At 40.5% G+C, this 13,719-nt stretch overlaps 1 protein-coding gene across 1 annotated transcript; it reads right to left on the bottom strand.

The window, feature by feature from the left end:
* Positions 1-11,168: 11,168 nt before the first annotated feature.
* Positions 11,169-12,556, bottom strand: LOC128685173 (pro-resilin-like). The gene is made up of 2 exons (XM_070080620.1): positions 12,461-12,556; positions 11,169-12,134 (listed from the first exon to the last, which is right to left on the bottom strand). Exons 1-2 carry the CDS (start codon positions 12,480-12,482, stop codon positions 11,305-11,307), a joined length of 852 nt encoding a protein of 283 aa, XP_069936721.1. The 5' UTR covers positions 12,483-12,556; the 3' UTR covers positions 11,169-11,304.
* Between the last annotated feature and the right edge of the window lie 1,163 nt (positions 12,557-13,719).

Genomic DNA, 13,719 nt, shown 5'->3' with positions numbered 1-13,719 from the left:
AACGGGCAACAAGGGAAGGTTGGCCTGTATATCAGAGTCGCTCATCTGCACAGTGATACTGAACACCACAAATTATGTAGTTGAAGTTCTAACAATAAAAATCGAGAACCAAAACTTAGTCATTGGGCTTGTATATAAGCCACCAGACGTAATTCCCCAGCAGTTCAAGGAACAGCTATCGAAAATTGACTCCTGTCTTGTTGCTTGGTGACTTCAGTCTAAAACACACAAAATGGAAAAAAAGCAGCAATAATGCTGTAGCAGAAATAATCCCTGGAGGCAGCTCAGGTGAAAAGTCACACACACATGAGCTGCTAAATTCTGCAACAAACACACCCTAAGTCAGCAGATAGCTGAGCCAACAAGACTGGAGAACACACTTGACCTTATTTTCACAAATACTGAGGACCTGGTGAGAAACATAACAATATAGAAAAACTAATTCTGATCACAATCTAATCGAAGTCCAAACTTATATGCACAGGGATCCTGATCAGCAAAATGCATACAGCTATGAGGGCACCTTCATCAAATTCAGCTTCAACAACAAGTACATCAACTGGGACCAGGTAAACTATGTTCTAAATGAAATAAATTGGAAAGATGTCTTAAATAACATGGACCCTAATCAGTTCCTTGAAAAGATCAACTTTTTGGTAGCTGAAGTATGTTCAACCCATATTTCCCTAAAAAAAAAAAAAAAGAGAAGTGAACTGGAGAGAGAGAGAGAGAGATGCTCCCTCTACAGGAGAAGACGAAGAATCACTGAGCTCCTCAAGAATGCTAGGTTATTTGAAACACGGAAGGAAGCGCTAACCAGTGAAGTGGAAAATATTGAGCCTATGTTAAAAGACTCATACAAGAGGAGCTAAAAGCAATTAGTGAAACTGAAAGAAATTCGAAATATTTATTTTCATATACGAAAAACAGGCAAAAACCACATCTAGTATAGGGCCCCTGCTCAGACAAGACAGATCCTACACAGATGATAACAAAGAAACGAATGAGATACTGAAACTCAATATGACTGTGTAGGGAGCCGTTAATCAGTCTAAAGATAGACAATCCAAACAATTTTTTCATGAATGATCCTCAAAACACTGTCAGTGTATGCCAGATCTCTGACATAACCCTAACTTTACTAGACTTTCATAAAGCCATTGACAATGTGCCCATGCACTCAGCCCCAGGCCCAGACTCGTGGAACTCTGTATTCATTACGAACTGCAAGAAACCCCTCTCACGGGCCCTAAGTATGCTATGGAGAAAGCAATTTATTTATATACAACAACAAGATCCGATATGAATACCGTTACCATACTTGAATGAAGCGCTAAACCCCCTGTGGGTCATTCAGGGGTAATGGTGGAGACTATTCTCCGTCCGCTGTGTGTGAAGCACACTGGCTGCTTCACGCTCTGCGTCTTAGGTAAAAATGACACGTTAAAAACATCGCAAGTAATAGTGGCGCCCAACCTAACCTAATCTAACCTAACCTACTCTAATCTAACCTAACCTACTCTAATCTAACCTAACCTAATCTAACCTAACCTAACCCAATTTAACCTAACCTACTCTAACCTAACCTAACCTAACCTACTCTAAACAAACCTAACCTAACCTAATCTAACCTAACCTAATCTAACCTAACCTAATTTAACCTAACCCAATCTAACCTAACCTATTCTAACCTAACCTAACCAAATCTAACCTGACCTAACCTAACCTAACCTAATCTAACCTAACATAATCTAACCAAACCTGACCTGATCTGACCTAACCTGACCTGACCTAACCTAACCTGACCTGACCTAACCTAACCAGACCTAACCTGACCTAACCTAACCTAAAGTAGCCTAATCTAACCTAACTTGACCTAATCTAACCTGATCTAACCTAACCTATCGTGACCTAATCTAACCTAACCTAACCTTAATGCCCTCACGTAAGTACACATAACATAATAACTAATGTTAATCTTTTCTTGTTATTTCAATGGATTCCATAATATATTATCTGTTATACTTTTAACAATGCATTCGAGATTTAAATGGTAATAAATTATTATATTAATATTCAATTATCTATTAAAATATGTTTATATTAGAAATGTGATGTCAAGTCTCTACGTGTACCTTTTTCCTTATTTTTTAAATTAATATCTGCTTAAAAATTATAATTTTCTTTGATAAATTAGTTTTCTTTGATTAATTTATGGACTAACTATTATATTTAGAAAAAATGTACACTTCTCCTATGGTCCTATCTACATTGCCTCCCTTCACTATACCCCCACCTATACCCCAATGGAAATAAGTAAAGGACCCCAATGGAAATTAGTCACTCTGTCTGACTTTTTTGGGTTATCCTAGGTTCTCTACACATATGCTGCTATGTATGATAATTCTATGTAACTGTATTTGTGTATACCTGAATAAACTTACTTACTTACTTACTTACTTACCCACCACCCAAAAGACGGGTTGGTGGAAAGTTCCTCTATGCCATAGGAAGGCTGGGCCGAGAGCCTAAGCTCCTTTCCTCACCCTCCAGGCCCAAGAAGTTCGCATTTTTAGCATCGTACGGAATGCCAGTACCATAGCTTATATCTCTCACTTACTATATATATATATATATATATATATATATATATATATATATATATATATATATATATATATATATATATACATATATATATATATATATATATATATATATATATATATATATATATATATATATATATATATATATATATATATATATATATATATATATATATATATATATATATATATATGAAAGTTAAGACACATGTACAACATCTGGATATCTATCTTTATTGTAGACGTCTACAATAAAGATATCCAGATGTTGCACATGTGTCTTAACTTTCATATTGTCGGTATTTTATACCTTTCTTACACAACATATATATATATATATATATATATATATATATATATATATATATATATATATATATATATATATATATATATATATATATATATGTATATATATATATATATATATATATATATATATATATATATATATATATATATATATATATATATATATATATATATTCGCCGGTATTCTCCCGGTCCGGGCCTTTTCCAAGTGGTGGCCCAGCCTTGGCTCCCTGTCTAGAGAGTGTCTGAGATGTAAGTACAACTAGCGAAGTGAAATTCTCATCTTTACTGATGTTCATCTGTTGACAGTAGCATCATATCTGTACCACCATCATATCACCTGTACCAGTGCTAACGAGAGGGAAGCACAGGAGACATCGTCAAATCATCAGTACAAAACTCCAAGGTTATAGGACGGTTATCCCTCAGTGACAGTCGTGGGAAAGAAGTGAATAGGTAAACAGTCAAGGTTAATGTTTTAGTAGCTGACCTATATTCAGCTGACCAGTGTACAGTGAGAGAATCATAGCAGAAAACGCCAAATATATCTATAAACTCAAGGAAAGTCAGGTTGTAGGTGGCGTTACTCCCCTCAGTGTTTTAAAAATGGCCGAGTCAGCAGACCAGGTCAGGAGTCAACAACACCACACAACCACCGATAAATGGAATTGAGGGGGATTTGGAAGGATAAAACCATTGATTAAACCTTTCTGGTCTTCCAGAATGGAAAGGAGTTAGAAGTTAATCGGTGAAGCCGGACTGTGAAGTGAGGTGGGAAGGGGAGTGTGTAATAAAGGGTTAACTGAAAGGGGTTTGTGAAGTTAAGGGAAAAGTGAGCAGTGAAGAGGGTTTTGAAAAAGAAAATTTACTAGTAATTCAGTGGTGATTGCTAAAGCAAATACTAAGTGTACTAGGTGACTGGAAAAGAGAAATAAATATTATTGTATATGAGTAAAAGAGCGAAGAGTGAAAATGGCAGGCATTAGGGGGGGTACAGGCTACCATAATTATATTTATCTTTCTTCTTCAATTCCATGAAGAAAGAAATCAGTCATGGGGGCAGGAAAAGGTAAATGGAGTAATAGCGCCCTGGGGAGTAAAAGCCCAACAGTTGCCATCCTACCAGAAAAGTAAATGTCACTATCGCCGCATACCCAAACAAAAACAGTGGCACACAGCTCTTATTGTAGCGCTCTTAAGTGGTGATATCCAAATTAATCCAGGACCTCAAACTATTGTGCAGAGGCAAAACAGACAGATAAATGACGGCAATAATGACGGTCTAGTAGCTAGGGATGATAACCTTAACTCCATATGTAATGCATACATAGGTCAATGTGAGACAATACAGCCATTATTATCTCAAACACTACCAAACAGATGCATACACTGTACTAAAGTACGCATGAAAAACAGAAAAGGCACCTTATGTAAAATGTGTAAGGGGTGGGTGCATGATGGATGTATGTACAATTATAGCAACGGTGCCAGAATTCATTTTGTGTGTAACAAATGCACTTTGGCACAGTTACCCTTTAGCAGTGATGACATTGATTTACCTAATTTTAATGCAAATGACCCATTGCCATATATTGATGATTATAATTGTTTTATGAAAACAGGCCTTCACTTTATTTATGTGAACGCAAGATCACTTCTTCCTAAATTGGCAGAGATTAGGATTCTAGCTAACAATATTAGGGCGGCAGTTATAACTATCTCTGAATCCTGGTTGGATGATACGGTGACTGACGACGAGGTCAAAATAGAAGGTTACAATATAAAACGCTTAGATAGGAACAGAAAGGGTGGTGGCGTATGTGCCTACATTAGAAATGACTTAGCTTACAACCCAAGACCTGATTTAAATAACAATAAACTGGAGATTCTATGGTTTGAAGCCCCTCAGGGAAGGTTCCTTGATGTTGGTGAGGGGCTCTTGATTTAGGGAATTGGATCTGTGCTGCAGTTCCCCGAATTAAGCCTGAATGCCTTCCACATCCACCCCCAGGCGCTGTATAATCCTACGGGTTTAGCGCTTCCCCTTGATTATAATAATAATAATAATATGGTTTGAAGTGCTGCTTCCCAAGACCAAACCCATCTTAGTAGGAACTAGCTACCGCCCTCCCACCCAAGACCAGTTCTTAGAAGACTTTTCCAGAGTCTTGTCTAGACTTGAAAACAATTGCGAGACAATAATACTGGGCGACTTCAACATCTGTTTTCAGCAGCAAAATAACGGGCTATGCAAAAGGTATAAGCAAATTCTAGGTTTAAATAGTTACACTCAACTAATTAATACACCAACCCGGATCACACAGTTCTCAGCCACCCTAATTGACCACATACTTTGTAACCGCGCTAAGAACATTAGTCAGTCAGGCGTCATTACCACAGGTCTTAGTGATCATTTCATCATTTACTGCACCAGGAAAATCACTAGGGATAGGATAGGCCTACACAGGACAATAAAAATGAGGTCAACTAGAAACTACAGTAAAGAAACACTTGTAAATAGGCTACACCATTGTGACTGGACAGAGATAACAAGTTGCACGGACGTAAACGATGCCTGGGAAAAATTCAAAACAATGTTCACTATCATCCTTGATAATATTGCACCAGTTAAAGAGGTTAGGATTAAACGAAGAACTGAACCCTGGATGAATACTGAGATATTAGATAATATGAAATTCAGAGACCAGCTGCTAAAAAGATTTAAAGCAAACAGACAGGATATTGCAGCACTAAATGAATTCCAAAGGGTGAGGAACAGAGTACAGAGACTTAGAAAAGGAGCAAAGGCAAAGCACTATTGCTCAAAAATTGACGAGTATAAGCATAACCCCAGAAAGCTCTGGCAACAACTAAAACAGTTGGGGTATAGCCATAAGCCAGTAGATAGGTCTAACATAGTACTCACTATTGATAATGAGGTATGCCACGAAACATCTAAGGTGGCAAATTGCTTTAATTCCTACTACACATCTGTTGCATCAACACTAGTAAGTAAACTACCAGCTGCATCAAATACCTTTAACACAGACTCTGATAAGTTTCAAACATACTATACCAATAAATGGGTAACCCCAAACAGTTGTCAACTAGTAAGTGTATCTCATGACTTTATTCAAAAAGAACTAAGCAGGTTAAACCCAACTAAGAGCACAGGCCCTGATAACATCCCGTCTAAGATCCTAAAAGATGGTGCTTCTGAACTGTCAACCCCTATTGCTCACATAATAAATCTATCAATCACCACTAATACCGTACCGGAGGGGTTCAAGGAGGCCAGAGTTACTCCTATCTTCAAGGAAAATAGTAGGTCTGATGTCAGCAACTATAGGCCTGTTAGTATACTCAGTATAATATCTAAAATTCTAGAGAGGGCGGTGTACTCTCAAGTAGTTAAGTACCTTAATGACAGCAACATTCTCCATAGCTATCAATCGGACTTTAGAAGATCCTACTCAACCGACACCTCCCTAATTAATCTGATGGATTACCTGAGAACTGAAATGTCAAAGGGGAACCTCATAGGTATGATAACCTTAGACCTGCAAAAGGCCTTCGATACTGTCAACCACAATATATTATGTAAGAAACTTCAAGCTATCGGTATAGGTTCTGTAAACTGGTTTAAGTCCTACCTTAGCAAGTTTAAGTTAGTTTAATATGTTTATTATGCACCCCATACCCATCCAGTGGGCGGTAGTCAAAAGATTACAGAGGTACATAATGGGTCCAGGGACTGGGCCTCAAAGTTTTGATAGCTGAGCAAGTTACAGAGGTAATGAATTCACAATTTACAAAGGTAATGAACTCACAATTTACAAAGGTAATGAACTCCAGGTAGGTCTAGTCACAATCATGACAAGTTACAAAGGTATTTACAGATTACAAAGGTACACAATGGGTCCAGGGACCGGGCTCCATAGTTTTGATGGCTGAACTAGGTACAAGGTAATGAACTCACAAGTTACAAAGGTAATGAACTCACAAGTTACAAAGGTAATGAATACTGTAAGAATGGTTACTTACGTGTATACATGGCTGCAATCATGAACAAATTTTAGAGTAATGAGCAATTCACACTTCCACACCCGGTCACAACTGTAGTGAGTTATTGGTGCAAATGTTGATTGCTGAGTCTCTCTCTCTCTCTCTCACACACACACACACATACAAATTCATACACACACACACATAATCACACACACACACACACACACACACACACACACACACACACATACACAAACTCATACACACACACGCACACACACTCATACACACACACACACTCATACACACACACACACTCATACTCACACACACACACCTTAGCAACAGGAGACAAATAGTCACCGGTGGTCTGGTGGCTAAAGCTCCCGCTTCACACACGGAGGGCCCGGGTTCGATTCCCGGCGGGTGGAAATTCCGACACGTTTCCTTACACCTGTTGTCCTGTTCACCTAGCAGCAAATAGGTACCTGGGTGTTAGTCGACTGGTGTGGGTCGCATCCTGGGGGACAAGATTAAGGACCCCAATGGAAATAAGTTAGACAGTCCTCGATGACGCACTGACTTTCTTGGGTTATCCTGGGTGGCTAACCCTCCGGGGTTAAAAATCCGAACAAAATCTTATCTTATCTTATCTAGAACCCCTGCCGATAACATGTGGAGTTCCCCAAGGTAGTATTCTGGGTCCCTTATTATTCTTATTTTATGTCAGTGACATGCCTATCAGTGTCAAGTGCTAACTCCTACTGTATGCAGATGACAGTGCCCTGTTAGTGTCAGGTAAAGACCCACAAGATATAGCTAATGTTTTAACACTGGAACTGGAGTCCTGCAGCAAATGGTTAGTAGACAACAAACTATCATTACACCTCGGGAAAACTGAAGCCATTCTCTTTGGCACGAAACATTAACTGAGAAGGGTAAATAATTTTAATGTCCAGTGCAATGGGGAGCCCATCACTTTGGTTTCATCAGTAAAATATCTGGGAATCCCCTTTGACCCATGCATGTCAGGAGAATTGATAGGGAACAGTGTAGTAAAGAAAGCGAATGCCAGACTGAAGTTCCTGTATAGACAAGCACAGTATCTAGCTACTGAGGCTCGCAGGACCCAATGTCTAGCCCTTATACAATGCCATATGGATTACGCTTGCTCTTCATGGTACTCTGCCTTGACAAAAAAAAACAAAAACTGAAAGATAGACTGTAAATCACCCAGAACAAAATCGTAAGATTCATCCTGTGGCTGGGACCAAGAGAACATGTAGGCGAGGATGAATTACAGCAGTTGGATATGCTGAATGTTGAAGACAGAGTAAAACAACTGAAGCTAAATCATGTTTATAAAATTGCTCACAAACAGTGTCCAGAATATCTTGCTGTCAATTTTGTCAAGGTTGGGAACCAAAGCAATCACAGTACTAGGGGGAGAGAGCACAACTTTGTAGTACCGACAGTCATTGGCCAGGCTTCAAACACCTTTTATTGTACAGCAATAAAGGAATGGAACAGACTACCCGCACATGTCAAAGCCAGTCATAGCATGAACCAGTTCAAGAAGAGTGCCAAAAGATGTCTGATGAATGCAGCTACAGAAAGGGAGGGAATGATTTTCTATTTTTTAGCTAACATACGTGTAAATTTTACCTTATTCCTAGTAATGACCATCGTATTGTAGATAGTCTTAATGACCCTCGTGTAGTAAATAGTCTTTTTAGTATGATAATAAGATGTTATCTTCATTATAGAATAATAAGAAAATATTATAACCTTTATATTATAATAATAAGGTAAAACGACCCCAATGGAAATAAGTCACTCTGTCTGACTTTTTTGGGTTATCCTAGGTTCTCTACACATATGCTGCTATGTATAATAATTCTATGTAACTGTATTTGTGAATACCTGAATAAACTTACTTACTTACTTAGTCTGCCATGGGAGGAGGCACTAGTACCCCCTCATCGTTGGGACCAACTGTCCCCAGGCCTAGCCACATTCCCCGCCCTCACGGGGCTCGTATGGAGAAGCTAGGCCTCTCTGATCTGCCATCCCCGCCCCAAGGAGGCTAATGGGAATGACAGTCTTCTGAGCTACAAGCTCTGGCTCAGGCATCTACCCTGCCCTAGGTAGGGTGGGCATGGTGTCATTTTTTTTTTATTCGCAGGTACTCTCCCGGCCCGAGTCTTTTCCAATAATGGTGACCCGGCCTTGGCTCTCTGTCTGGGGATTATCGCGAGACCTGTCTCCCATGGGAAGAGGTACAAGTACCTCCTCATCTTTGGGACCAACTGTCCCCAGGCCTAGCCACAGTCCCTGCCCTAACGGGGCTCGTAGAGAGAAGCTAGGCCATCTGCCCCGCCCCAAAGGGGCTCGTGGGGATGGCCCTCTTCTGAGCTGCAGGTGGGTGCAAGCTCAGGCTTCTGCATGGTGCAACAACAACAACACGGACTCACAGGTAAGGACCCACGAGGGGCGAGGGGCAAGGAGGGACAGGGCGAAGAATAGACGGTGACAGGAATGTCTTGAGTTGAAGAGAGAAGAGTCAGGACTAGACCCAACTGCTAAGCATGGAAAGCACTGACGAGGACGACGTAGAAGGCACTGGAGCACTGAAGAAGCTGACTGCATCTTGCTGGATGGAAGAAAGTTGAGACCTGCTGGTGATTTGTGGCTGAAGGCGACAAGGAAGGAGCTTATCGTTGATTGGTCAGTTCATGGAGTTTGGTGGTTACTTTGAGTTGTGACGTTGTTTTTCGATAACATTTTGCTTGTTGATTTCTGTACCATTTTCAAGACGTTTAAATCGTTGGATCGGGATGATCATAAGACGTGTTAGCACGTGATGATAGATGGGATCTTGAGAATTTTTTTCAATGTGCATAAGAACAGAAGAAAGTTCAATTTTACCACCAACTCTGTAAGAAGAGTCAGGAAGGCAGAACAACATATATGTTGTTCTGCCTTCCTGAGATGAAGTCACGCCTGTCGCCCCATTTGTCGACTCTGTCCTGACGTCTGTTCTGGGACCAAGACCATCTTCTGTCTGGGTAATCGTAGGAGCAATCCCACGGCTCCTCCCATCTGTCCTGACGACCCTGCCACTGTGAGAATCGCCAAGTTCATGGACGCTATTTGTCCCGTCGGTGAGGGAACGGTGGGGAGAAGGCTCAACCTCGACTCCTGGCGAGGTTGTTCCCAAAGTATTTCTTTTCTTATGCCAAATCGAAGTCTAGAACAACATCCAGTATTGGGTCCTACTTAAACGGGATGGCTCCTACACAGATGACAGTAAGGAAATGAGTGAGTTACTCAAGTCCCAGTATGACTCGGTTTTTAGCGAACCACCAACCAGACTGAGAGTCGAAGACCTAAATGAACTTTTTATGAGATAAAGGCAGAATTTGGTAGACACACACCTATCTGATATTATCCTGATGCCAAATGACTTCGAAAAGGCGATAAATGACATACCCATGCACTCTGCCGAAGGCCCAGACTCATGGAACTTCGTGTTCATCAAGAACTGCAAGAAGCCCCTGTCACGTGCTTTTAACATCCTGTGGAGAGGGAGCATGGACATTGGGGTCATCCCACAGTTACTAAAAACAACAGACATAGCCCCACTCCACAAAGGGGACAGTAAAGCAATAACAAAGAACTAGAGACCGATAGCGCTAACGTCCCATATCATAAAAATCTTTGAAAGAATTCTAAGAAGCAAGATCACCACCCACTGGGAGTTGAAGTGACAGGATGGAGCCTTATATACCGCCTGGACAACTTGGACAACTTCTACTAGTGAGAATGGCTGGATTTGAGAGGGACGTGACCTCCCAACGGCTACATTCTTACCTCTACTAGTGGCCTACATCTCACCTCCTGGCGGTATATAAGGCTCCAACCTGTCACTTCAACTCCATATTGCTTCACACTATGGAACAATACTCTTCTCCAGACTAAGGGACTGACCACCTCAAAACTTCAAGGGTGATGGACTGATTACATCGTCTTCATGTTTCTTCTATCAACTTTTCTGTACTCGACTGAAGAAGCCTATTGTGTAGGCGAAACGTTTCGAAATAAAGATACCTAACTGTTGCATATGTGTCTTACCTAACAACCTGTCGGTATTTTATACCATTTTAATACTCACTCCATATCAGACATTGTAAATAAGTATTAAATTTAATTTATAAAAAGTAAATAAACTCAGCATTTAAAAATTTTTATTATGCAATATAAATACAACTATTATATATTGGATATTTAAAAAACAAAGTTGCCTCTTTGCTTATTATCGAGTTGAAACATTGCTGCAGTCAAGCGCTGGAAGACATATGTTAAATAGGACATTTTAAAACGAATTTGCATAGACAGTCGAGGGAGCAGGTGGACCACTATAACCACTGCTGGCACCATTACCAGCGCCGTTCCCATTCCTTCTATTTCCATTGGATCCATAACGATTTGCACCATTGCCATTTCTTCTGTTGCCATTACCATTACTATATCCATTACCATTTCCATTACGGAATCCATTGGCAATACCATTGGCAATGGGACCATAACCATAGCCAGCACTGGGGACGACACCAATCTGTTCGTTGACGGAGTAGAAGTTCTCAGCCTGAGAACAGTCCACGTTGAACCACCAGTCACACACCAGGTACTGCTGGTTGAAGATGGTACCGTTGGGGCACAGGAACGAGTCCTTCTGACGTCTGACAGCACGGTCCTGGCAAATGTGGAACACCTGGCAGCTGGCATCAGGGGCAGTGTCAGCGTAATAACCAGGCACTGCTTGGTCATCACAAGAGAAGCCAGTGTCTGGTGGAGAAGACAAGACTGGGTAGTCTTCACCGGGGACGCCACCTCCTGGGATGTTCTCCTGCAGAGCAACCAGCTCCGGATCTAGTCCATAAGAACCCGTTGGGGGACCATACCTGTTACTTGGGGGAGCTCCATATCCATTACTTGGGGGAGCTCCATATCCATTACTTGAAGCACCTGCAAACCCATTGCCTGAAAATCCAAATCCATTTCCATTACCTCCATTTCTTCCTGGAGCTGCGTAACCATTGCTTGAGGCTCCATTAGAGGCACCAAACCCATTACCGAAACCTCCATTTGGGGCTCCATAACTTGTAGGAGGACGTTGGTCAGCGGTGGTTACACCCAGCAGAGCTGTAGTAAATATAAACATAGTTGTAATTATTAATATAAATATTATCCTTTTAATTATTACAGTAAGAATTATTATTATTATAATCATGGGGGAGCGCTAAACTCATAAGATTATACAGATTACAGTAAGAAGGATTGATCTTAAATAGGGAAGAGTAGCTCTAATTTTTCATATATGGAGGCTTCATTAAATCGCTACCTTGAAGGAATAAGCATTAGTTATATTGGTTTGAAGTGAGAATATTATAGGGAAATTATCTCATCATTCCTTCAGCATCTGTTTATATCAAGTATCAACTCTGTACTAGAAGTTAAGCCATATTCACCAATGAACAGGAGAACCTTCATGGTTGCCCTTCAGCAAAAAAAGACTGACTAGAAAGATAAGAATGGATTTTGAGTCAACAAGAGGCAGGAGGTGATGAAGTATGATGCTGTTGGATTAGTTTGTGTTGCTTTTATACCCAGGCTCTCAGCAAGCTCCTCCCACCCACCTTGCTCTCTTTCACTACCTGGCCCACCCATCTCCCTCTCACTCTCGCTCACGATCTGTCTTCTAGAAGGTCACTTGATATTGTGTGTGAGTTTGATAATGGGATATATATATATATATATATATATATATATATATATATATATATATATATATATATATATATATATATATATATATATATATATATATATATATATATATATATGGGGTTCACCTCTGGTGTAAATTGTGGGACCCATAGCCTCGGAGAAGTAGATAAAAAGGCTTCAAGGACGAATATTTGGATTTCTTCCTGAAGCCGTTTGAATATTCCACTTCCCCTACCACCCCATCTTTTCATTCTTTTTTACCAATAGATATATTTATTACATAATATGGTACAGAAGATATAAGAGAAACATTGTTGATATAAAGATGGCATATACAGTACATGAGATGTGAGAGATACATGTCACTAACATATTGTTACGTGTTTGTCACTGATTATAATGCGAAAATCTCATCCAGCTCTTCAGAGCTGAGGCGCGTGCCCAAAACACAGCAGGCATTACCCCTCTGAACAGCAGTGCTGAGTTGTTGGAACAGAAAACTAGCTACCCTGGGAACCCTAGTTACCCTGATGAGTCTTTTATCCAACTCCTTAAGGAACTTAGATGCACTCTTTCCCCATGAGCCAAGGGTCTCTGAGCCTATGGAAACAAACATATAATGATATGCAGGTTCTCCATATTTTCTAGACTTTTGGGACTCCCTGAAGCTGGCGGCTGCCCCTCCTTCCTCCCTTGTTTACTGGAGATAGGTATCAGCCAAGGTAGATGCACATGTATAGTCCCACACCACCTGCTTCCCATCTGTCCAGGCTTGAAGGGTGATACCATCTGGACGCTTTTGGCTGTCATCAGATCTGCATAGTTGGGGTGGCTCCCTTACTGCTGGGCATCCGGCTGTTGTGAGGCTCCTCTTGATAATGTTATTAACCTCCTCATGTCTTGCAATCTTTCCCTCGGATTTACGGCACACAAGACCATGGTACCCAAATTGGTCTGCTGCTTCACTACCACAAATACACCTGTGTTCGGAGAGAATAGG

This window comes from Cherax quadricarinatus, unplaced genomic scaffold (assembly GCF_038502225.1).
Source record: "Cherax quadricarinatus isolate ZL_2023a unplaced genomic scaffold, ASM3850222v1 Contig685, whole genome shotgun sequence".
In the NCBI taxonomy this organism is placed as follows: Eukaryota; Metazoa; Arthropoda; class Malacostraca; order Decapoda; family Parastacidae; genus Cherax; species Cherax quadricarinatus.
This window is presented reverse-complemented; position numbering and strand designations above follow the sequence as displayed.